General features: G+C 51.6%; 1 protein-coding gene across 15 annotated transcripts in view; it reads left to right on the top strand.

Annotated features, from left to right (window-relative positions):
• LOC118233213 (rho GTPase-activating protein 12-like) overlaps positions 1-25,825 on the top strand; it is a 41,727-nt gene that overhangs the window by 7,186 nt on the left and 8,716 nt on the right. For 4 of the 15 annotated variants that reach the window (XM_035428636.1, XM_035428640.1, XM_035428642.1 and 1 more), the window contains exons 3-6: positions 17,540-17,800; positions 21,366-21,506; positions 23,936-24,016; positions 24,179-24,301. In XM_035428636.1, coding sequence (XP_035284527.1) covers positions 17,540-17,800; positions 21,366-21,506; positions 23,936-24,016; positions 24,179-24,301 — 606 coding nt within the window. Of the gene's footprint in view, positions 1-4,036; positions 4,157-10,656; positions 10,705-17,539; positions 17,801-21,365; positions 21,507-23,935; positions 24,017-24,178; positions 24,302-25,207; positions 25,271-25,825 lie in introns of those variants that run through there. The other 11 variants (XM_035428634.1, XM_035428638.1, XM_035428639.1 and 8 more) reach the window with 7 other exon arrangements.

Genomic DNA, 25,825 nt, shown 5'->3' with positions numbered 1-25,825 from the left:
CCCGCGAACGCACCCGCGACGCCAAACCCCGCCCCTCTCTCCCCCCCGCGAACGCACCCGCGACGCCAAACCCCGCCCCTCTCTCCCCCCCCGCGAACGCACCCGTGACTCCAAACCCCGCCCCTCTCCCCCCCCCCCCCCCCCCCGCGAACGCACCTGCGACAGACTTGCCTAAATCGAGCCCTCAAGGTCCTCACTGTCACTGGGTTTTGTGGTTTCCTTGGAAACTGAGGTTGTGTGGTTTCCTGGGAAACCGAGGTTGTGTGTGGACTCTCTAGCCGAGCTGGGACTTAAACTGCGCTCTCCTGCGCTCTCCTGCGCTGAAACGCAGCGATAGGCAGCCGACACTTTGACCATCCGGGAGTTCAGTTTGAGATCGCTGGCCTTGTGCCAAATGCACCGTGTTAATTAACATTACTGAACGCCCTCCCTCCTAGTCTTTAGGGCTGCCTGCTGTGCCCAGCTGTCAGCCTGGTGTAGGAATCTGAAACTGCGTGAGAACTTTCATGTTCTCTATCCCATAAAAAAAAGAAATTACATAAATCAGCCTCAGCCATGGAAGGTGTGTGTGTGTGTGAGTGAGTGTGTGTGTTTGTTTGTGTGTGTGCGTGTGTGTGCGTGTGTGTGCGTGTGTGTGTGTGTGTACGTGTATGTGTCTGTGTGTGTGTGTGCGTGTGTGTGCGTGTGTGTGTGTGCGTGTGTGTACGTGTATGTGTGTGTGTGTGTGCGTGTGTGTACGTGTGTGCGTGTGTGTGTGTGTGTGCGTGTGTGTACGTGAGTGTGTGTGTGTGTGTGTGCGTGTGTACGCGCGCTCTTTTTCATCCGCTCAGTGCCGTTCTTCCGGAAGGTTCTTTCCCCTCCGCTGGCCTGTGGAGGTGTGCGCGGGGGAAGCAGAGGGATCTGAAGGCAGGTGAAAGTAGGTCACCCACATCTGATCTCCGCGGCTCTCTGCCAAATTAGCGTGACACTGCTTTGAAGCTCCGCCCCCCTCTGAGCCTCCGAGCCCCGCCCTGCTGTTGTGATGCGTGGGCGGAGGGGGCGGGGGCGGGGCTTGTTAGCGTATCCGTTAGCGATGTGAGTTGGCGAAGCTGTAGCTCGGGTGTGTGCTGGCTCTGGGGCTTCGCCTGCAGTTCCGTGGTGCTGGGGCGTCCTGTGTGAACGTGCGCTTCGCTGGGCTGTTGGGTTCCTTCCCAGTCAGGAGCACTGAGGATTGTGGGAGTGTTTGTTGGCAGGTTGAGCGAGAGGGCAGGGACTCTCCGCCCTGGGATTGGCTGACACACGTTCGTTACACTCCGGTGTTTGCACACACTTGCGTAAGAGAGCAAAGGTCATGTGTGCAGAAAGAGCGAGGGAGAGAGAGAGTGAAACAGAGAGAAATAGAGGAAGAGAGAAACGGGGAGACAGAGAGAGAGAGAGAGACTCCAGTTCTGTGTTGGTAGAACCCTCTCCAATGTGTAGAGTGGTGATGTGTGTGAGAGTGTGTGTGTATATGCACGTGTGTGCAAGTGTGTGAGAATGTTTTTGTGTGTGTTTGTCTTTCTGTCTGCAGAGTAAATGCACCCCCCCTCCCACCCCACCCCACCCCGCTGTTTTTCCCCCTCCTCAGGGATCAGAGGGCAGAGAGTGTGTGATGTGTGTAATGGGACACATTTGTGTTGGGGGGGGGGGGTGGGCAGCAGTGGGACAGCCCGGCTATTTCCAGCTGAAATATAACTGCTGACCTGCTCTTAAACCGCTGCATTCGGCCACACCTGAGCCGCACGTCCCAGTGGATTTTAGACAGCAGAGACCCTGTGTGGAGCCCATACAGCATGGAGGGGGCGGAGCCTGAGGTTTCATACGGCACGGCTAACCTCACGCCGGGGGGGGCGGAGCCTGTGGTTTCATACGGCACGGCTGACCTCAGGCCGGGGGGGCGGAGCCTGTGGTTTCATACGGCACAGCTGACCTCACGCCGGGGGGGGCGGAGCCTGTGGTTTCATACGGCGCGGCTGACCTCACGCCGGGGGGGCGGAGCCTGTGGTTTCATATGGCACGGCTGACCTCACGCCGGGGGGGGCGGAGCCTGTGGTTTCATACGGCACGGCTGACCTCACGCTGGGGGGGGCGGAGCCTGTGGTTTCATACGGCACGGCTGACCTCACGCCGGGGGGGCGGAGCCTGTGGTCAGGCGACAGGGCTGTCTGCCCGTTCCTCTGGCAGACATGTGAGGGGATTATTTCCCAGGAAACAATCATAAACCCCCCCTCCCAACCCCCCCCCCCCAGTCTGATTGGATCTGGTGATTAAAGCTCCCGCTGCTGGCTGTGGATCTCCCCCCCAGCTCTCTCTCCCTAAGGGTATAACACGGGCTGCGCTGAGGTCACCACTCGCCTAATCCCCTTCAAGCCAGGCCGCTGGGGGGGTGGCGAGGGGTGGGGGGGTGGGGGGGTGGGAGGAGAGGGAGCAGCGTTAGCGTATGAGAGAGAGAGAGAGAGAGAGAGAGAGACCCTGGGAAAGTTTAACCTTAGCCTATGGGAGAGAGACCCTGGGAGAGAGCAGCGTTAGCCTGTGGGAGAGAGTAGAGAGAGTAGCTTTAGCCTGTGGGAGAGAGTAGAGAGAGCAGTGTTAGCCTGTGGGAGAGAGTAGAGAGAGTAGCGTTAGCCTGTGGGAGAGAGTAGAGAGAGTAGCGTTAGCCTGTGGGAGAGAGTAGAGAGAGTAGTGTTAGCCTGTGGGGGAGAGTAGCGTTAGCCTATGGGAGAGAGTAGAGAGAGTAGTGTTAGCCTGTGGGGGAGAGTAGCGTTAGCCTATGGAGCAGAGTAGTGTGAACCTTTGGGAGAGAGTAGAGAGAGTAGCGTTAGCCTGTGGGAGAGAGTAGACAGAGTAGCGTTAGCCTGTGGGAGAGAGTAGAGAGAGTAGCGTTAGCCTGTGGGAGAGAGTAGAGAGAGCAGTGTTAGCCTGTGGGAGAGAGTAGAGAGAGTAGCGTTAGCCTGTGGGAGAGAGTAGAGAGAGTAGCGTTAGCCTGTGGGAGAGAGTAGAGAGAGCAGCGTTAGCCTGTGGGAGAGAGTAGAGAGAGTAGCTTTAGCCTGTGGGAGAGAGTAGAGAGAGCAGTGTTAGCCTGTGGGAGAGAGTAGCGTTAGCCTGTGGGAGAGAGTAGCGTTAGCCTGTGGGAGAGAGTAGCGTTAGCCTGTGGGAGAGAGTAGAGAGTAGCGTTAGCCTGTGGGAGAGAGCAGTGTTAGCCTGTGGGAGAGAGTAGCGTTAGCCTGTGGGAGAGAGTAGCGTTAGCCTGTGGGAGAGAGTAGCGTTAGCCTGTGGGAGAGAGTAGCGTTAGCCTGTGGGAGAGAGTAGAGAGTAGCGTTAGCCTGTGGGAGAGAGTAGAGAGTAGCGTTAGCCTGTGGGAGAGAGTAGAGAGAGTAGCGTTAGCCTGTGGGAGAGAGTAGAGAGTAGCGTTAGCCTGTGGGAGAGAGCAGTGTTAGCCTGTGGGAGAGAGCAGTGTTAGCCTGTGGGAGAGAGCAGTGTTAGCCTGTGGGAGAGAGTAGAGAGAGTAGCGTTAGCCTGTGGGAGAGAGTACAGCCTCATTGGTATTCTACAGGAGCTGTGGACCTGTGAACACAGGATCTGAACATCAGTCTGTTAGCGCCCTTTTCTGACACTAACTGTCAGTGGTGTGCATCTGTCTGACTGAGCGTCTGTGTGTGTGTGTGTGTGTGTGTGTGTGTGTGTGTGTGTGTGTGTGTGTGTGAGAGCATCTGTGTCTGTTATGTGTGTGTATTCATGTTAGTGTCTGTGTGTATGTGCACGTGCGCATAAGCTCTGCAGTCTCTCTCTCTCTCTCTCCCTCCCCGGTGCTCTCTCTCTCTCTCCCTCCCCGGTGCTCTCTCTCTCTCCCTCCCTCTCTCTCTCTCTCTCTCCGCGGCTCTCTCTCTCTCTCCCTCCCTCCCCGGTGCTCTCTCTCTCTCCCTCCCTCTCTCTCTCTCTCTCTCTCTCTCCCTCCCTCTCTCTCTCTCTCTCTCTCTCTCCCTCCCTCTCTCTCTCTCTCTCTCTCTCTCCCTCCCTCTCTCCCTCCCTCTCTCTCTCTCTCCGTCGGGCTCGTACAGCATTTTGCCGCTGTGTCTCTCACACCGTTCTCTACACCGCGGCGGACGGACGGACGGCAGGCATGTACCCCGACGACAAGGTAGGGAAAGCTCGTCGCCGCGGCAATGCGGTTACCACGGCTACCGTGACTCAGCGTCTCCCCCCCCCCCCCCCACCCCACCCCCCCTCCCCGGACTTCGCCGCAATAAAATCAGCTCGGCCAAATTCTGGGAATTCCGCAGCGAGGGATTCCGTCTGGCCGGCACGCAGCGGCGCGTTCCTGCTGGACGGCTCCCGAAAAGTGGAGCCCGTCACGCGGGCGATGGGGGCAGCGGGCACGGGGGTGGGAGGGGGGTGGGGGGGGAGGCAGCCAGCGAGGGGGGGGGGCAGCGCTGGACTTCACAGTGCGGCATGCCGTTACATAAGAGCTGCTATGTAATGTTTGTGTGGACAGCTGGGCTGGCCCCTATTATGGGCTGTCGGGTTGCTGCACGTTGCCAGGATACAGGGGCATTCCATGCAGCGTTTGCCGAGTGTGATTCTGCACTTTTGGGGGGAAAATTAAACAAAAATCTTAGAAGCTTTTAGCAAAAAAAGAAAAAAAAAAAGTAATGTCTGTCATTTCAAGCAGAAGAATACTTTTTGGTATTCAGCACCGTATAGCTAGCCCAGCGCCAAAATCATTGGCAGCCTTTGTCGCATAGAGATCGCACAGTGGATTTGACCTCGCGTGGTTTTCTTACACAGAATCACTGGCTGTTCCTCTGAGGGGATTTGTGTTGTCCTCTGGGGGGGCGGGGGGGGGGGGGGGTGGCACTGAACAGTTTTGCTGTTTCTCAAGGTGGTGAAATAGCCTGTCTGTCCATCTGTCTGTCTGTCTGTCCATCTGTATGTCTGTTCATCTGAGTGTCTGTCCGTCTGTCTTTGTGTCTGTCCGTCTGTGTGTCTGTATGTCCGTCCGTCTGTCTGTGTCTCTCACGTTCTGGTGTATTGTTTTTTTTCTTGATAAAAGCGTGTAGCGTGTTTTCTCTCTATCGGAGAAGCCCGTTGAGCGTATCAGGGGAACTGAAGGGTGATGAGGCTCGTGGGCCAGATGCTTCCGGATTACTTTTAACTCTTTAGATGCTGGGAAAAGCCCAACCAGTCTCCTGAGAATCCTGATCATTTTCCGTGAAACGCGTCTCCAGGTCCGTGTCCCTGTAACTGTGGTCCTGACCTCCACAGTCGGGTGAGTTTGGGCTTGAGGCCTCATGCCCAAGACTGTGCCCCCCTCAGGGGTGCCCGTGCCAGTCTGAGTCCCGTCTGTGCCCCCCCCCCCCGCTGTCTGCAGCCCTGTGTCAAACAGGATCCGACCAATCACTGGGCTCCTTTTTACCAGAGACACATCAGTCTGACCAATCACTGGGCTCCTTATTACCGGAGACGCATCAGTCTGACCAATCACTGGGCTCCTTTTTTTACCAGAGACGCATCAGTCTGACCAATCACTGTGCTCCTTTTTTACCAGAGACGCATCAGTCTGACCAATCACTGGGCTCCTTTTTACCAGAGACGCATCAGTCTGACCAATCGCTGTGCTGCTTTTTACCGGAGAAGCATCAGTCTGACCAATCGCTGTGCTGCTTTTTACCAGAGACACATCAGTCTGACCAATCGCTGTGCTCCTTTTTACCAGAGACGCATCAGTCTGACCAATCGCTGGGCTCCTTTTTACCGGAGAAGCATCAGTCTGACCAATCACTGTGCTGCTTTTTTACCAGAGAAGCATCAGTCTGACCAATCACTGTGCTGCTTTTTACCTAGAGACTCAGATGCTGCCAGATGCAGATTTTCACCCTTTCACGGGGAGAATTTTGGGGAGTGAAATTTGAGTAAAACGGCAGTTCAGCCAGCAGCCCAACGTCAGCCGTCACATTTCAGGATTTCAGATTTTGGTAAAACTGTTTTTCTGAACACTGTGACAGCTGTCGTGTCCTCTGAGACTCGGATCGGAGGATGAGCGAGGGGTCCACTCAAAAAAAACTCCCCCCTCGTGGAAGTTTTGGAAGATTCTACTTCTAATTCCTAATTATGGAAACGGTGGTTTGAGTGGTTGAGCACGGTGTTTATATGGACTGTGTTGAGTTTACTCTGTAGCGTTTTGCAGTCAGGGTGGTGGTGTTCGGGGGGGGGGGGGGGGGGCGTGTGAACAGGTCGCTGTAAAGGCCGCAGGAGCGTTCAGGGCTCCCAGGAGCAGCCCTGCCATTCTGTTGCGGTGGGTGTGGTGCTCTGTGCTGCTCGGCTGACCCCTCTCAGTGTGAATGGACTCTCCCAGGGGAGGGGAAGAGTCACCCTTTTGTCCATAGAATGTTCCATACGTCCGAGTTCTGGGGGGGGGGGCAATGGGGGGGAGGTGGGGTGGATTTGTAGTTGCAGTTGGACAAAGAGAACCCTGGGGAATAAACTAGAGCTGTTCTTTACCTGAGGTGAGGAGCTGTATTACACACACACACACACACACTCTCTCACATGCACACACCATTCATATACATACGCACGCGCACACCCACACACACAAACCACACATATACATGCATACACACACACAAACTCTCACACACACACACATCACACATACACACCACACATATAAATAGACCACACGACACACACACACACACGCACGCATTCACACACACACACACACATACGCGCGCACACGCACCACACATACACACATAGACACGCACACCACAAATACAGCACACGTATGCATACACTATGCACACACGCACGCACGCACACACGCACGCACACACCCACTCACAAAGTCAGTGGTGAACAGAGACAGTAGAAGCCTTTGTAGTGCCCATGCTGAAGTGATACTGTGACTCTGTTTACACGGGGTGTAGGCCAAGAGTTAATTACTCCAGTTTCACCTACACCTTGCGCTTTTCTGCTTCCTGGTGTGTCTGTGTGTGTACGAGTGTATGTGTGTATGTATATGTGAGTGAGAGTGAGAGTGAGAGCGAGAGCGAGAGCGAGAGCGTGTATAGCTGCTGTGGTGAGGGAGGTGTCACCCTCGGGAAGAGCTGTTGGTTTAGAGCGGAAAGTTCCGGAACAGTGCGGTCAGCAGTATTAATGATGCGGCTTCAGGACGCCGCACACCCCCCCCCCCGCCCCCCCCACCCCCCCTCCCTCCCCGGGACAGTGCGGAGAGGGGCTACTGAAGGCCCAGGGATCCGCTTAATGCTTTAGGGATTATTAGATTATATTAGATTACGCACCTCGCTGCTCACCTCTGCTAGCACTGCAAACACCAGTTACAGGAACTGCACGCACTCTCGCTTTCTGTCTATCCTTCCCCCTCTCCTGCCCCCTCTCCTGCTCCCTCTCCTTTCCTTTCTCCTTCCGTCTCTCTTTCCCTCTTTCCTTCCCCTGTCCTTCCCTCTCTCCTGTCCCCTCTCCTGCTCCCTCTCCTTCCCTTTCTCCTGCGCCCTCCCCTTCCCTCTGTCCTTCCCCCTCTCCTTCCCCTCTCCTGCCTCCTCTCTTTGTCCCTCTCTGATCTTTCTTCACTCCTCCTTCTCTTAAATCCCCCCCTCGATCACCATCTCTCCGCGATCGACAAGCTAGGGATTGCCTGCTGGCTGTGGTTCCAGTCCCTGTGTGGTCTGTGAAGGCTCTCTGTGCAGCAGTAGGGTTTGGTATCCAGTCTCCGTGTGGTCTGTGAAAGCTCTCTGCTTTGTGCAGCAGTAGGGTTTGGTATCCAGTCCCTGTGTGGTCTGTGAAGGCTCTCTGTGCAGCAGTAGGGTTTGGTATCCAGTCTCCGTGTGGTCTGTGAAAGCTCTCTGCTCTGTGCAGCAGTAGGGTTTGGTATCCAGTCTCTGTGTGGTCTGTGAAAGCTCTCTGTGTCTGTGCAGCAGTAGGGTTTGGTATCCAGTCTCTGTGTAGTCTGTGAAAGCTCTCTGCTCTGTGCAGCAGTAGGGTTTGGTATCCAGTCCCTGTGTGGTCTGTGAAAGCTCACTGTGCAGCAGTAGGGTTTGGTATCTAGTCTCTGTGTGGTCTGTGAAAGCTCTCTGCTCTGTGCAGCAGTAGGGTTTGGTATCCAGTCTCTGTGTGGTCTGTGAAAGCTCTCTGCTCTGTGCAGCAGGGTTCGGTATGTGACTGCAGGGAAGAGCATGTTGGCTGCCTAGCAACAGTGAGCCCAGCGTTGACTGACGAGGTGCAGAGCCAGCCCCCCCCCCCCCCCCTTCCCTGCACAGAACAGGGCTGTGAATGAGCGGGAATCCCTGCAGCAGGACCTGTCAGTCAAACCCCTCACAGGAAGTCTCCTGTCTCCGTCTGCCTCTCTCGCACTCTTTTTCACTTTCCCTGTCTCTCTGTCTCTCCCTCCCTCTGTCTCTCACTCTCTTTGCCTTTCCCTGGCTCTGTCTCCCTCGTCTCTCTCTCTCTCTCCCTCTCTCCCCAGTTCTCTCTCCTCCTCTCTCTACCTTTCTCTCTCTCTCTTTCCTTCTCCCTCTCCCTCCCCCCTCCCTCTCTCTCTCCCTCTCCCTCCCTCGCTCTCCCCCCGCCTCTCTCTCTCCCTCCCTCCCCCCCTCCCTCCCTCTCTCTTTCCCTCTCCCTCCCTCCCTCCCTCTCTCTCTCTCTCTCCCTCCCTCCCTCTCTCTCTCCCTCCCTCTCCCTCTCTCTGGCTCCATAGGAGGTACGACAGGTTTATTCTGCTGGCAGAGTTCTGGTCTCTGGGGGACCAATCAGAAGAGAGAGCTCTGGAGTCACAGACACCCTGTGGCTTCTGCAGTGCGGTTGATTGGCAGGAGGAGAGGCTGTTAAAATCCCTGCTGCTCATTATCCGGTTGACAGTGTTTACCCTGCGTGTGTGTGCGCGCGCGTGTGTGTGTGTGTGTGCGTGTGTGTGTGTATGTGCGCATGCATGTGTATGTGCGTGTGAGCTTGTGTGCGCGTGCAGGTGCACGTGCGTGTGTGCATTTGTGCAGGTGCACACTCTCAGTGCATACTTTCAGTGCATACTCTCAGTGCGTACTCTCAGTGCATACTATCAGTGCATACTTTCAGTGCACACTCTCCGAGTGTCCTTTCAGTGTGTACTCTCAGTGCATACTTTCAGTGCGTACTCTCAGTGCACACTGCATTCTCTCTTCCATAGCGATGCATGATATTCATTTTCTCCTGTCAGTCGAGCACATAAGCACGCACTTGCTCAGCCTTTGCACTTGGTGTTCTCCTGTGCAGCCTCCTTATGAAGAACGGCTTCAGCCTCAAGTGATTTTACTGCATGTTGAGTATTTCGGTGAAAAGCCACTTTTTGGGTGAATTGTCACTAAATATTGAAACTAGGTGAATAGTCCCTGGAAGTTTACTGTTTGGGTGAGTAGGGACAGGAAGTTGATTTCATGTGATTAGTCTCCAGAAGCTGACTTGATACCCCCTCCCCCCTCCTCCTGGGAGAAGTAGAGCTTGAAAAGATGAGATTGTTCTTTTTGCCTAAAGAGCCAGGTCTCTGGCCAGCATGGGCCTTGGGAAGTGTATAAAAGGGTTTTTATAGATTTATAAAGTGAACCCTGATCGTAATCACCTGGAGCCAGGCTGGCTAATGGCGCCATTCGATTGGCCAGAGTCCAACAGGTGCTCCTGCTTCTCTAAGCCAGTAAGAACCTCAGAGCTGGCCAATGGGAGCCAGGGTGATGAAGTTCACTCAAGGTTTAACAGCCCAGCTGGATCAGGGAAAGCCCCTCTCTCTCTCTCTCTCTCTCTCTCTCTCACACACACACACACACACACACACACACGCACTCTCTTTCACACACGCACTCTCTCTCACACACACACACACAAGCGCACACACTCACCCACTCACTCACACACACACACACACACACACACACATGCACTCTCTCACACACACACGCACACATGCACACACGCACTCTCTCTCTCACACACACACACACACAAGTGCACACACTCACCCACTCACTCACACACACACACACACACACAGAAGTGCACACACACACACACACGCCTACTTCCCCATAGAGACTGTGCTTTCTGTCTTACGTGAAAGCTTAATTCATTAACTGGAAAACCACAGTGTTTCCCCGCCCTGCCCCCCCCCCTCACTTTTTTGCTAATAGGCTCAATAACAGCAGTTGAAACCGGCCTGCTGTCCCGTGCGTTGCTGTGAGTGCCTGAATGAGGTCTGCTGGGCGGAACGTGCCGCTGGGTAACGTAGTTTCGGGGCCGCTGGGTAACGTAGTTTCGGGTTACGCACCTGACCGGGCCACAGAGTGCGAGGCCAGCGTGTCAGAGGCTCTTTGTGTCTCAGCGGCCGGGGGGGGGGGGTCGGCCGGGTGGTTTAGACGTTCGGGGGCATGGGGGGGGGGTGGACCCCTAACCACCGGCTCGTCAGTCAAGCGCCTCTCTCTCCGTTCTTACGTAACTCGCCCCCCGCGCAGGGGGAGTGGAGATGGTTTTCCGCGAGCAGCAGGTCCCTCCTATTTAAAGACGCCGCCGTGGGGTCTAAATATAACCCCAGATCCTCTGATCGGCGGGGGAGCGAGGAGCGCCCGGGACTCTCCGCCCTCCGCAGACGAGCCGCTGCGTCACCCGGGAAACATGCGCTCTCACCTGAGAGCCCCTCTCCACCTGGTGAGTGCGCACCTGTCCGCACCTGCGTCCGCACAGCGACCGCGCCGAAACCCTTCACAGTGACCTCTGGGACGTGGCGGGGGGGGGGGCGGGGACGTGGTTATTGGTGACTGCCGGCGAAGGTTAGGGCTGTAGCTCGTACCTTTGCACCTGCTGCAGGACGTGGTTATTGGTGATTACTGGCGAAGGTTAGGGCTGGGCGTGGTGCTCGTAGCTCCTGCTGCAGGACGTGACCCCGACAGCTTGATGTCAGCTCTGCTCTTTGAGCGTCCTTTCTCTGTGCAACGTTTTGCAGTTTTTCTGGGCACCGTCTTCTAAATGCGGATGTAATTGGTTCTTCTTCATGTTAGGTTCTGATGTCATATTCTTATGGTTTTAGTTGAGTGTGGTTTTAAAAAAAAAAAAAAAAAGTTTTTTTAAATGCTAGCTGGGTCTGTCAGTGGAACTGATCGGCCACCACAGCTGCTCAGAGCTTGTGTCCCATTGGCTTTGCAGCCAGGCTGGTGGTCGTACGTAGCAAACGCTGGTGATCTCAGCTGCTTTATTGTCGGTGCTTTCTGGGAAATCTGAACCGTGCTGTGCTAGTGTTTATGTTAGCTCTCCCCCTTTGTTGTTGGGATGGAGAGTGTGTGGAAACACACCGGAGGCAGTGAAGCTTTTACGACTTTGACGCCGTGAAAAGGCGATGATGAGCGTGCCTGAGCTGAGAGAGAGAGAGAGTTCCCGTAGGTGTGTGCGTTAGCTCAGTGTGTGAGTCTGTCTGGGGATGGTGCATTGTTACACAGCCCCGGTGTGTGTGTGTGTTCCAGATGTGCGTGTGTGTGTTGTGTGCCAGGTGTGTGTGTGTACCAGGTTTGTTTGTATGTGTGTACCAGTGTGTGTGTGTGTGTGTGTGTGTGTACCAGGTTTGTTTGTATGTGTGTACCAGGTGTATGTGTGTACCAGGTTTGTTTGTATGTGTGTACCAGGTGTGTGTGTGTATATGTACAGGTGTGTGTGTGTACCAGGTTTGTTTGTATGTGTGTACCAGGTGTGTGTGTGTGTGTACCAGGTGTGTGTGTGTATATGTACAGGTGTGTGTGTGTACCAGGTTTGTTTGTATGTGTGTACCAGGTGTGTGTGTGTGTGTACCAGGTGTGTGTGTGTATATGTACAGGTGTGTGTGTGTGTGTACCAGGTGTGTGTGTGTATATGTACAGGTGTGTGTGTGTGTGTGTGTACCAGGTGTGTGTGTGTATATGTACAGGTGTGTGTGTGGTGTGTGTGTGTATATGTACAGGTGTGTGTGAGGAGCTGGATGAATGCAGGTGTGTGTGTGTATATGTACAGGTGTGTGTGAGGAGCTGGATGAATGCAGGTGTGTGTGTGTATATGTACAGGTGTGTGTGAGGAGCTGAATGAATACAGGTGAGAAAGACGGAGAGAGACGAGGTGTGGTCTCCAATGGCCTTTTGTACCAGGCGGAAAAATCTACCTTTGTTTCCTCCTCTCTGTATTCAGACAGCTGTCACTGCCCCCCCTCCCCCCCCCCCCCCCCCCGCGAGTAAAATATCAGGAAATGTACTACTATGGAAATGTGGCCTTATTGCGATATCCTGGTAGATTAAGTAGCATTTGCATATCTTTGTGTTCTATTCTAATTTATCAAACAGCGTCAATCAATCTGTCAGTCAGTCGTCATTCTTGCCTACGGTTGTTCATGCACCAGGTGTGTGACGGTTCATAGCACCACGTCCTCACAATGTACTATTACAGATAAAAGTGCTTCAAAATGAGGACCACGTCCTCACAGTGTACTATTACAGGGAAAAGTGCTTCAAAGTGGGGACCACGTCCTCACAGTGTGCTGTTACAGGGAAACCATTTCAGAATGAGGCTCATGTTCTCAGAATGTAGATTTTATTACCAATAAAAGCGTCAGAATTGAGACCACAATGTTCTCACAGTGGCAGTACTATTACAGACCGCCTCAGAGTTCGGGACCAGGTCTTTACGACGTGCACGCTGTTACAGATGCGCCTGTGTTCCGGCTCATTTGAAAGTCGGTCAGTGTGACGCTACACCGGTTGACCCATGATGCACTGGGGGCGTGTGGGAGTCGGAGGGCTGGAGGAACAGTCTGGTTTCTGTGTTTTCTCGGGGGGGGATTAGGATAATGATGTTCTTTGACAGGACTACTGCAGAGGGTGACTCGGACTCGCGTTTGCATAGATTTATGATGCTCGCGACTTTTTTTTTTTCCTGTGGGGAGGATGATGAGGATGAAGGGTGATGAATAATGGAGCACGATGCAGCGCCCTTCTCCGTCTGTCACGTCGGCATGGTTACGCGGAGACTGGAAAAGCGTTTGCTCTCTGTTTCCTGCTTTCCGTCCCCGTTTCTCGCCCGAGTCGCCCAATCTGACGCACTGGCTCCAGACTCACTGAGTCGGCGCAGCTGTGGCCAAATGGGAGTCACATCGCTTTTAGCCAATCACCTGCAGCCTTCTTGAGAGGCACGCTCCCTTTCAGCCAATCGCATACACTCTTCCTGCGTGAAATGTTTCCCTTAGCCAATCACGTTCAGCTCTTCTGAGTGACGTGCACCATTCACCTGCACCACCGCTTTACTGGCATTGCTCTGGATAAGAGCGTCTGCCAAATGCCTGTAATGTAATGTAAATGGGGAGCTGGGGCGTGTGCATGTTCTTATTTCTTCCAATAAATGCTGGATCAATTAGCTATTTGGCTTCTCTATACCAACACCTGATCACTTGTAGATTAGACATGTATATATGCAAGCAAGCTTCAGCTGCTATTCATAAACCATTTTATTACAAATAATAAATCATAAATGGCCTCTGTTAGCAGTTTCCGGTAAACATTTGGGTGCTGGTTTTGTTTTTCGTTGTGCAATGCATTGTGGGAGGGCTGTGAGCAGGACTGGGATGCACGGCGGCTGGTGAGGTGGATCTGAAGTCCCAAAGAGGATTACTGGAGGTGCAGCAGAACTCTCCTTCTCTGGGATGGGGGGGGGGGGGGGGGTGGGGGGGGGGGGGGGTGATATTCCCAACACGAACGGCTCCTTCAGAATGGAGAACAGAGTGAATTTGATTGGCTGAGGTGGTTTCTTGGGCATAACCAGTACTTGATCGCTCATTCCTTGAGTACACAGTATTCACAGCATTCCTTAAAATAGTCCTCCCCTCAGTGTGTGTGTGTGTGTGTGTGTGTGTGTGTGTGTGTGTGTGTGTGTGTGTGTGTGTGTGTGTGTATGAGTGTGTGTATGAGTGTGTGTATGAGTGAGTGTGTGTGTGTGTGTATGAGTGTGTGTGTGTGTGTGTGTGCGTGTGTGTGTATGAGTGTGTGTATGAGTGAGTGTGCGTGTGTGTGTATGAGTGTGTATGAGTGAGTGTGTGTGTGTGTGTATGAGTGTGTGTGTGCCCCAGGTTCCCCTCTGTGCTGGGAGCCGCTCGAGCATTAGCGTAATTGGTGGGAATCAACCGTGCCTGGAGCATTAAGAGCATTACCGCTACACTGGGGGGGCGGGGGCGGGGGGGGGGGGGGGCGGGAGTGGGAGGGGTTTAGCTGTCAGTGACAGTCTGTAAAGAATGTGGCTAATTGTACCTTAGCGGAGTCATTCTGTGAAGTGTTACTGCTGTCAATGGATTGCGTTTAAAAATAAAAGCTTTCTAGCGTTAGGGTGTCTCCCAATGCTGAAAATGTTAAAGTAGAATGCAGCTCAGATTAACCCCGAAATAGTGGCCAGTGATTGGCCAAAATGGAGTCCCCAGGTTCCTGAATGGTGACCTGCTCCTGTAAACGTGTCCAGCCCCTCCTGAGCTGGGATTGGCCGGGACCCTGTTTGACCTGGCGAGCTGTGTGCTGATTCGGTGGGCTGGGGGAGGGGGCGGGGCTACGGCTGAAAGCAGGCGGTTGGCGGGAGGCTGTGAATGGCGGGAGCAGCTGCAGTAACACTGGAGCGCGGGAAAGATCTTCCTCTCCCTGCCAAGATACACGAACGCATGTGTACACACACACAGTCATACACGCACGCACACACACACACACACACACATACATACCCAATCACACGCGCACACACACACACACTCACCTACACACACATACGTACTCACACACACACACACATACATACTCACTCGCACACACACACACACACACACATAGTCATACATACACACACAGGTACTCAAGCGCACACACACACATACTCACACACATACTCTCTCACACACGTACACACACATACTCGTGCACACACACACACACACACCAGAGTTAGGAAATGCAGACATTCTCCGTTTCCTTCTCTCGATAATGGAGTACGGCAGCTGAGAGCCTTTTATGAGTTCTGCTGTAAAACCTGCTTCTTATTTCAGTTTAGGGCCTGACTTACCGAGCGTGTGTCTATCGATATCTACCATCTTACAGTCTCAGTCGGCTGCGACAGAGCACAGAATCAGACAAACACACATGGTGAAGCAAAATATATACATTTCTGTTACATTCAGGAGTATGCAAAGGTCTTTAGTCCAGCCGAAAGGTTGCAGGTTCGATTCCCGGGTAGGACACTCTTGTTGTGTGTGCGGTACTCGAACCTGCTTTGCTTCAGTATGTATCCAGCTGTGTAAATGGAAACGACGTAAATACGCAACAAAAAAGCCATTTTGAAATGTTGGGTTAGTGTTATCGAACATTAATAACGGTTGCAGAAATAGTCTGGCCACCTCGTGACTTTCTGTGTTGTTCTGGGCGGAGTTCAGACCCCCCTGCGGGACACGCCCTTTTTTTTATCTCTGTTTGACCCGCTGTGGGCGTGTCCCACACGCCCCTGCCCACACGGGAAAGAGGAGTCCAGCTGCACGGGGGTTCCACAGGGCCTGAGTTTGGGAACCTGTGACCCCCCCAGCCCCCCCCCCCCCCCCCGATTAAAGCTCTCTCGTGCACCCGAGCCGTTGCGTAACTCTCTAACGAAGCGTGGAGACACTGCAGAGCAGAGCAGAGCAGGTCAGAATCTGCCTCTCTCTCACTCTCACCGCAGGACGCGTTAGACTGGAATTTCACACCCCCAATCCCCCCCCCTCCCCAGAGCTCGCCTCGCCGTCATTGGCCGCATGTCAGACGGGATCTTTTTGGGGTGACGTGCGCGTCCGCCGGACGGGTCCGGCTGCAGGGGTGAGGGCTCTGGGACTGCGGAGATCTCCATGGAGTTACAGGCGATGTTTTTGCGGACGATTTCGGAGAGAGACCCAGAGCTGACTGCCGATCCCTTTATGCAGTGAAGTGCAGATTTCTGTGTGTGTGTGTGTGTGTGTGCCTGTGTGTGTGTGTGTGTGTGTGTGTGTGTGTGTGTGTGTGTGCGCGCCTGTGTGTGCGTGTGTATGTGTGTGTGTGTGTGTGTGTGTGTGTGTGCCTGTGTGTGCGTGTGTGTGTGTGTGTGTGCCTGTGTGTGCGTGTGTATGTGTGTGTGTGTGTGTGTGTGAGAGAGAGAGAGAGAGTGAGTGAGATACTGGTGAGGAATGTGGTTAAACGGGTTAAATGTGGAGCACTTTAAATGTGGAGGCCGTTTGAGGACTAAAACTCCCATCATGCTCCACTGCTGGCTGCACCGACAGCTGTGGCTCTCCCACAGGCTCTCCCCCTAGTGGACGCACATGGAGGTGCAGAAGACTGCTCCTGCACCTGACAGGGTAGTCTGTCTCCCATCTGAAATTCCTCATGTGTATCAGGCTGGAGGAAAGTGCGCTCCTGTTTGCTATTCACGCACTTAAAAAAATGCCCAGTTAAGTTGCCAAATGGTACTTTTGTATTCTGTTTTTGTATTTTATATTCACACTGTGTGATTATTCTGATTAACTCACTGCAAAATTATGTTACTTACATTCACTTAGGAAAGGTTCTTATCCAGAGCGATTTACAAAAGTGGAGAACACTCTCAGGAATATAAAAAAGTACCATTTGGCAGCTTAGCTGGGCGTTGTTTTATATTCACGCTGAATGTGTTCGACCCGTTAGCCTACTTCCTTATAGTTCTCTCGGTTGTGGAAAAGACTGATTGCACTTGGCAATCACAGGAAGGCTGTTTTGGCAAATGCTCCAGTCACTTTTTAAAACCGTGCTTTGAGTATGTATGGATTTTTGCTCCAGGCAGATATTTGGGTTGTTGTGTAGTTTTATTTTCTGTTACTGTTTTTTTTTTTTTTTTTCTTCTTCTTCCCCCTACTGGGCATAATGACGTACCTGTCCTGTTTAGACCACAAGTGTCAGACTCCAGTCCTGGAGGGCCGCACTGCGTGCTGGTTTTTGGGGTGTTCTTGGCACCAGTGCTTCGTTTAAGTCATTGATTGGCTGAAGAGTCCACACACCTTGTTGTTATCAATCTGTGCTCAGCTACACCTGTATTACATGGTCCAGTGGCAGTAGAGACATGAAGACAGGACTATCTCCTGTCCCCTAAACTCCCTGTTCACTGAACCAGGCCTGCTGGTCCCTCTGTTGGTGCGACCAACACCCGCATGCAAAATTAATACTGCTGCTGCTGCGATTGCTTTTCACTGTGAGAACCGCCCCCCTCCCAACACCTGCTTTCTGCTCAACTTATCTCTCTCTCACCTGCTCTCCCTCTCTCTCTCCTTCCTGCTTCCTCTCTTCCTCTCTCTCTCTCCTTCCTGTTCTCCCTTTCTTTCTCCATCCTGCTCTCCCTTTCTTCCTCTCACCTGCTGTTTCTCTCTCTCCCTTCTGCTCTCTCTCCTGCTTTCTTTTTCTCCTTCTTTCCCTCTCTGTCTCTGTCTCTCTCTCTGCCTCTCCCCCCCTCTCCCCCTCTCTCGCTGTAGACTGCTCCCCCTGCTGGTCAGGTGAGGGCTGACTCTCCGGTCTACACAAACCTGCAGGAGCTGAAGGTGTCGCAGTCCAGCCAGCCCCCCCAGCCCTACGGCCCCCCCCTGCACATGCTGGGCGACTGGGACACGCACAAGGACGCCACCGGCCGCCATTTCTACCACAACCGCGTCACGCAGGAGTGCACCTGGAAGCCGCCGCGAGCGCGCGACTCCGCCAACACCGCCAACCGCGGAGACGCGCCGGGGGAGTCAGAGGTACACACACTATACACACACTATACACACTATACACTATACACACTATACACACACTATACACACTATACACTATACACACACTATACACACACCATACACACTATACACTATACACACAATACACTATACACACACACTATACACACACCATACACACTATACACTATACACACACTATATACACTATACACACACTGTACACACTGTACACACACTATATACACTATACACGCTATACACACTATACACACTATATACACTATACACTATACACACTACACACACTATACACACTATACACACTATACACTATACACACACTATACACACACTATACACACACCATACACACTATACACTATACACACACTATACACTATACACACACTATACACACTACACACACCATACACACACTATACACACACTGTACACACTATACACACTGTACACACACTATACACACTATACACTATACACGCTATACACACTATATACACTATGCACACACTATACGCACTATACGCACTATACACACTATACACACTATACACACTACACTATACACACTATACACACTACACACACTACACACACTATACACACTATACACACTACACACTATACACACTATACACACACTATACACACACTGTACACACTATACACTATACACACACTACACACTATACACTATACACACACTATATACACTATACACACACTATACACACTATACACACACTATACACACTATGCACACACACACTATACACACTATACATACACTATACACACTATACACACACTACACACTCACTATACACACTATACACACTATACACACACTATACACACTATACACACACTATACACACACACTTTACACACTACACACACTATATACACTATACACACTATACACACACTACACACACTATACACACACACTATACACACTATACACACTATACACACACTACACACACTATACACACTATACACACTCACTATACACACACTATACACACTATACACACACTATACACACTATACACACTACACTATACACACTACACACACTATACACACTATACACACACACTATACACACTACACTATACACACTACACACTACACACACTATACACACTATACACACTCACTATACACACTATACACACACTATACACACACACACACACACACAAGCCAGGGGAGTCAGAGGTACACACACACACACACACACTATACACACACACACACACACTCCGGGGGAGTCAGAGGTACACACGTGCTCACACACACACTATACACACACACACACACCGGGGGAGTCAGAGGTACACACACACACACACAGTATACACACACACACACACACTATACGCACACACTCACACACACACACACACCGGGGGAGTCTGAGGTACACACACACACACAGTTAGTTGCCATCACTGCTGCAGTAGCTGCAGGTCTGAACTGTTCAGTCCAGAGAAGCGTAGAGGTCTGCAGTGAGACGTGCCTTCAGATGTCAAATTAGCAGCGCGTCTTTAAAGAGCCTCTCTCTGACACACCACCGCAGTGATGCTCAGGAAAATCTGAGTTACCCCCCCCCCCCCCCCCAGGGGCTTTCCAATCCGGTCCGTACCCTCCGTCTGCAGTGACAGAAGGCCGATTTTATCCGTCCGTTTTTCTCATTTTAAAAGAGCTGTCAAATCTTTTTTTTAAACTTTAAACACGAGGAACCGGTTCCGCAGCTGGAAAGTTTCCTTTCGTAAGAGTCTCGTTCCCTGAGGTCGTCCCAAAGCGTCGGTCCTCTCTCTGAAGCTCGAGTGTGGGGTTCCTGCTCTCGCTCTCCCAAAGCGTCCGTCCTCTCTCTGAAGCACGTGTGGATTCCTGCTCTCACTCTCCCAAAGCGTCGGTCCTCTCTCTGAAGCTCGAGTGGGGATTCCTGCTCTCACTCTCCCAAAGCGTCGGTCCTCTCTCTGAAGCTCGAGTGTGGGATTCCTGCTCTCACTCTCCAGGACGTTTTTCTGAAACTCTCAAACCTTCAGAATACACGCAGGTGGTTTTCCTGTTTAATTATCAAACCACGTGTGACCCTCCGTCAGTCTACTCTTCTTAACAGCTGCAGTACGGGCCAGCACTAGTGTTGTGACTCACCACGTGGGGTTTAAACTACTCAATTAGCTGCTCGCTTGAAATACTTGCTGTACTCAAAGCAAGCAGAGAACTCAAAGTGTGTTTAAAAATGGGCCTGTCAGGATTTTGCCGGACTCTGAGGTTGTGCTGAACCATTTTTTGTGACCTATATTTTTGATTTACCCTAGAAACAGTCCGGATATAATTAAACAGTTCAGATATGATGGCGATACAAGCTCCTAAGCCCAGAATCTGACTGTGGTCGAGCTCACACAGTCCTGGGGAGCTCGGCTGGACATCTGAGTTTAAGACAAAATCGGGTCAAGGTTCTGGCAGTGTTTTGGTGCTGTATTTAAACTGTACATGCGTTCTATTTATACACTGCCAGGTATTCTCAAAATAACAACCTGTTTGCATCATAGTGAATAAATAAGTGTCAAACGAATGATGTAACAGGATGCAGGAACGTGAAGGGGTGAATAATCAAAGCTTCCAAACCGGTGACTGATTTTTTTTTTTTTTTTTTTTGCGGTTCCTGAGAAACCAGTGATGTAAGAACAGGGGGGGCGGAGTCTAAGATCTCCTGTCTGGAGGGATTCAGGAAGTGGGACAGGAAGAGGCTTTGATGTGCAGTACAGTATGCAAATTTCCCCTGCTGCAGTCAGCCTATCAGTTAGTGGGGTGAAGGAGAGGCGTCAGATAGCTCCACACTGCCGCCCAGTGGCCAAACACTTCAACCGCAGTCCAGCTGTTTAAAGTCCATGTAAACGGGTGGCACATTACACCCCTGTGGTTCAGTTGTGTTCTCTGGCCACTGCAGTGTTGACTTTCAATCAGACAAGGAAGTAATTCATTCTGAGCCCTGTAGCGGCAGGAAGAGTTAGAGCAACGGTCTGTGCTCTGGTATCTAGACCCACGACCTTCCTAATAGGGAACACCTAGCTGGTTTTACGTGATGTCACTTCCTGTGTTTTCCAACTTGTGATCTCAAAAGAAGAAGTGTTTTGTGCCATCTGACCCATTGGCTTACACTTAGCTCACTACACCCCCCCCCCCCCCCCAACCCAAAAAAACACAGAATTCCAGCAGTGATCCTGTGTGGAGCTGATGGTGAAGTGCATGCTGGGATGTGTAAGTGCTTGTTCTGGTGGGCAGGTGCTTGGGTGTGCTCTCTCTGTGGTGATCAGCTGCTTTTACTTTGGTGAACAGTCATGTTTCCTCTGCTTTGCAAACCGCTCTCTCTGTCTCTTTCTCTTTCTCCATCTTTCCCTCTTTCACTTTCTTTCTCTCTCTACCTCTCTCCCTCTTTCATTCTGTCCCTCCCTCCCTCTCCCTCTTTCCCTCTCTCCCCCCTCTCTCCTCTCTCTCTCCCTGTCTCCCTCTCCCCTCTCTCTCTCCTGGCCGCTGCCTGTAGCATCTGTCGTCAGAGGAGACGTGTCACAGTGCTTACTCCAGCCAATCAGACAGCCAGTACGGGTCTCCCCCCTCGGGCTGGTCGGAGGAGCTGGACCAGTACGGACACACCCTTTACGTGTGCGAGTTCACTAATGAGAAGGTACCGGGGCTTCCCTCTGTCTGTCTGTCTGTCTGTCTGTCTGCCCGCCCTCTCTCCTCCCACCGCCGTCCCTCTTGGGCCACGCCTCAGATCAGCTGCCCAATCAGAGTCCTCTGAGCCTCTATGGGAGGCGTTGATTGGCTGGTTCCTTTTGCTGTGCGGTGATAGGGTGTTGTGAGTGTTTCTGTATGCCCACGCTCACACACACACACACATACACACACACATTTGGCCAGGAGTTATGCTGATTGTGTAGTGGTTATTTTCTGTCACAAAGCTATGTGCAGGGATAGCTCTGTGCTGAGTGAGTACAGCTCTGTGCTGTATGAGGATAGCTCTGTGCTGAGTGAGTATAGCTCTGTGCTGTATGAGGATAGCTCTGTGCTGAGTGAGTATAGCTTTGTGCTGTATGAGGATAGCTCTGTGCTGAGTGAGGATAACTCTGTGCTGAGTGAGTATAGCTCTGTGCTGAGTGGGTATAGCTCTGTGCTGTATGAGGATAGCTCTGTGCTGAGTGGGTATAGCTTTGTGCTGTATGAGGATAGCTCTGTGCTGTATGAGGATAACTCTGTGCTGAGTGAGTATAGCTCTGTGCTGTATGAGGATAGCTCTGTGCTGAGTGAGTATAGCTCTGTGCTGTATGAGGATAGCTCTGCTGTATGAGGATAGCTCAGTGCTGTATGAGGATAGCTCTGTGCTGAGTGAGTATAGCTCTGTGCTGTATGAGGATAGCTCTGTGCTGTATGAGGATAGCTCTGTGCTGTATGATTATAGCTCTGTGCTGTATGAGGATAGCTCTGTGCTGTATGAGGATAGCTCTGTGCTGTATGAGGGTAGCTCTGTGCTGTATGAGGGTAGCTCTGTGCTGAGTGAGTATAGCTCTGTGCTGTGTGAGGATAGCTCTGTGCTGAGTGAGTATAGCTCTGTGCTGAGTGAGTATAGCTCTGTGCTGTATGAGGATAGCTCTGTGCTGTATGAGGATAGCTCTGTGCTGAGTGAGTATAGCTCTGTGCCGAGTGAGTATAGCTCTGTGCTGTATCAGTATAGCTCTGTGCTGTATGAGGATAGCTCTGTGCTGTATGAGTACTGTATGAGGATAGCTCTGTGCTGAGTGAGGATAGCTCTGTGCTGTATGAGGATAGCTCTGTGCCGAGTGAGTATAGCTCTGTGCTGTATGAGTATAGCTCTGTGCTGTATGAGGATAGCTCTGTGCTGTATGAGTACTGTATGAGGATAGTTCTGTGCTGTATGAGGATAGCTCTGTGCTGAGTGAGTATAGCTCTGTGCTGTATGAGTATAGCTCTGTGCTGTATGAGGATAGCTTTGTGCTGTATGAGTACTGTATGAGGATAGTTCTGTGCTGTATGAGGATAGCTCTGTGCTGAGTGAGGATAGCTCTGTGCTGAGTGAGTATAGCTCTGTGCTGTGTGAGGATAGCTCTGTGCTGTATGAGGATAGCTCTGTGCTGTATGATTATAGCTCTGTGCTGTATGAGGATAGCTCTGTGCTGTATGAGGATAGCTCTGTGCTGTATGAGGGTAGCTCTGTGCTGTATGAGGATAGCTCTGCTGTATGAGGATGGCTCAGTGCTGTATGAGGATAGCTCTGTGCTGAGTGAGTATAGCTCTGTGCTGTATGAGGATAGCTCTGTGCTGTATGAGGATAGCTCTGTGCTGTATGATTATAGCTCTGTGCTGTATGAGGATAGCTCTGTGCTGTATGAGGATAGCTCTGTGCTGTATGAGGGTAGCTCTGTGCTGTATGAGGGTAGCTCTGTGCTGTATGAGGGTAGCTCTGTGCTGAGTGAGTATAGCTCTGTGCTGTGTGAGGATAGCTCTGTGCTGAGTGAGTATAGCTCTGTGGTGAGTGAGGATAGCTCTGTGCTGAGTGAGTATAGCTCTGTGCTGTATGAGGATAGCTCTGTGCTGTATGAGGATAGCTCTGTGCTGAGTGAGTATAGCTCTGTGCCGAGTGAGTATAGCTCTGTGCTGTATGGGTATAGCTCTGTGCTGTATGAGGATAGCTCTGTGCTGTATGAGTACTGTATGAGGATAGCTCTGTGCTGTATGAGGATAGCTCTGTGCTGAGTGAGGATAGCTCTGTGCTGTATGAGGATAGCTCTGTGCCGAGTGAGTATAGCTCTGTGCTGTATGAGTATAGCTCTGTGCTGTATGAGGATAGCTCTGTGCTGTATGAGTACTGTATGAGGATAGTTCTGTGCTGTATGAGGATAGCTCTGTGCTGAGTGAGTATAGCTCTGTGCTGTATGAGTATAGCTCTGTGCTGTATGAGGATAGCTTTGTGCTGTATGAGTACTGTATGAGGATAGTTCTGTGCTGTATGAGGATAGCTCTGTGCTGAGTGAGGATAGCTCTGTGCTGAGTGAGTATAGCTCTGTGCTGTGTGAGTATAGCTGGTCTCTGTTGCAGTGGTTAAAGCACGTGGATGGACAGGGGCGGCAGTACTACTACAGTGCGGATGGCTCCAGGTCCGAATGGGAACTCCCCAAAGTGAGTCAGAAATTATTTACAATATAAACCTGTTATTAATGGACATTTTTTAAATGTGCGAGAGTAATTAATGTACTGTTAATATATATATATTAGTATACATCTCTAAATAACCAACCTACTGTTTACCCTCTCTCACCCTCCCCCCCCCCCCCCGTGCAGTATACCCTGTCCCCTTTGCAGCCGGGCAACGCCGCCCATAAGACCCGGAGTTTGGACAGGAAGGAGCCCATCGTGCTGAACAAGTGGAGGCACAGCACCTGCGTCCTGGAGACCAACGAGAAGGTGGGGGGGCTGGGAGGGGGCAAGCGCTGTCCAAATGGTCACCTGTGCACCACGGGCATCGAGGAAGAGTGGAATTTCACAGAGACATACAGAGAGAGACCAGCACAAGCTGCATACAGTTATTTAACTGATGCTCTTATTCAGAATGACAGGCTCAGCATTTTGATATTCTGTAGTTTCTGTACGTAGTGCATTCAGTCCCACCACGGAATCGAACCCGCAGCCTCTGAGCTGCTGGCTGCCTTCCACACCCATTACCCTTCACTGCTGCCTCATCTGGAAGAGGGCAGCTCTCATTGGTCAAGCTACACATGGTGACCTTTGACCTGCAGAAGTGGAATTCTGGGGGATTCGCTCACTGGGCTGAAATAGCAAACCCAAGCGCCACTGTTTGGCTTTGGCCTCCTACAGCTTGTTGCCATGGCTGCCTCACCCTTCCTGGGCTGACATAACTGCAGCTGTATCGACCCTTGATTTATTCAGTTTATTTAACACTGACGTTATGCTTGAATTAACACTTCTCTGTTCACTTCAGTCTGAATGTACTGGCTAAATGCTAGCGTGCTCAGTGCTAGCGTGCTAGATGCTAGCGCGCCAAATGCTAGCGTGCTAGATTCTAATGTGCTAAATGCTAGCGTGTTAAACGTTTGTGGGCTAAATGCTAGCGTGCTCAGTGCTAGCCTGCTAGATGCTAGCGCGCCAAATGCTAGCGTGCTAGATTCTAACGTGCTAAATGCTAGCGTGTTAAACATTTGTGGGCTAAATGCTGGTGTGCTAGATGCTAGTGTGCTAAATGGCTAGCGTGCTAAATGCTAGTGTGTTAAATGTTTGTGTGCTAAATGCTATCGTGCTGAATGCTAGTGTGCTAGCTGGACTCCAGCCAGACTCCTGCTTGTGTTTTTGCAGCCTGTGAAGCACAGGCGGTTCCGCTCCGAACGCCTCCCCAGCTCTCCAACCTATGAGGAAGAAGTCAGTGCCCTGCCCCGCCCATACCCCTCGCCACCCCACCAATCAGGGGCCTGTAACTTGACCAGTAACTCTGATTGAAACGGGGTTGAGGGAGAATCGTAATGACCAGGGGATCAGATTACACTAATCGTATCTATTGCATGTGACTATATTAGCCCCGGGTTTCCTCTGAGGGTTTGAGTCTTAATAACACAGCAATCACACAGTGATAGGAAAACAGTGATTGGTCCTCAGAGCTGTCAGTCTTCGGATCACTCTCTCTCTTCCCCCCTCCCTGGGATGAAAGACTTCCGCAGACATGCTGGAGTTCCGAGTTCCAGAACTCTCCCGGCACCCATTATGACATCACAGAGAGCAAATGATATTTGCAGATAAAAATATATTCCCATGATTGACAGCCAAGCAAGCCAATCAATGTTCATCATCGTTTATTATGAAATTTTCAGCACAGAATTTCCCCAAAAGAGTGCTGGTGGGCTCTGAAACGCTAGGACTCCGCGATAATTTGCGTGAGAATCTTTCATCGCCACTCACGAGTCTGAGCTCAGTGTCACA

Source organism: Anguilla anguilla, chromosome 8 (assembly GCF_013347855.1).
Source record: "Anguilla anguilla isolate fAngAng1 chromosome 8, fAngAng1.pri, whole genome shotgun sequence".
NCBI classification, from domain to species: domain Eukaryota; kingdom Metazoa; phylum Chordata; class Actinopteri; order Anguilliformes; family Anguillidae; genus Anguilla; species Anguilla anguilla.
The sequence above is the reverse complement of the archived record's forward strand: the minus strand, read 5'-3'. Positions and strand labels throughout refer to the sequence as shown.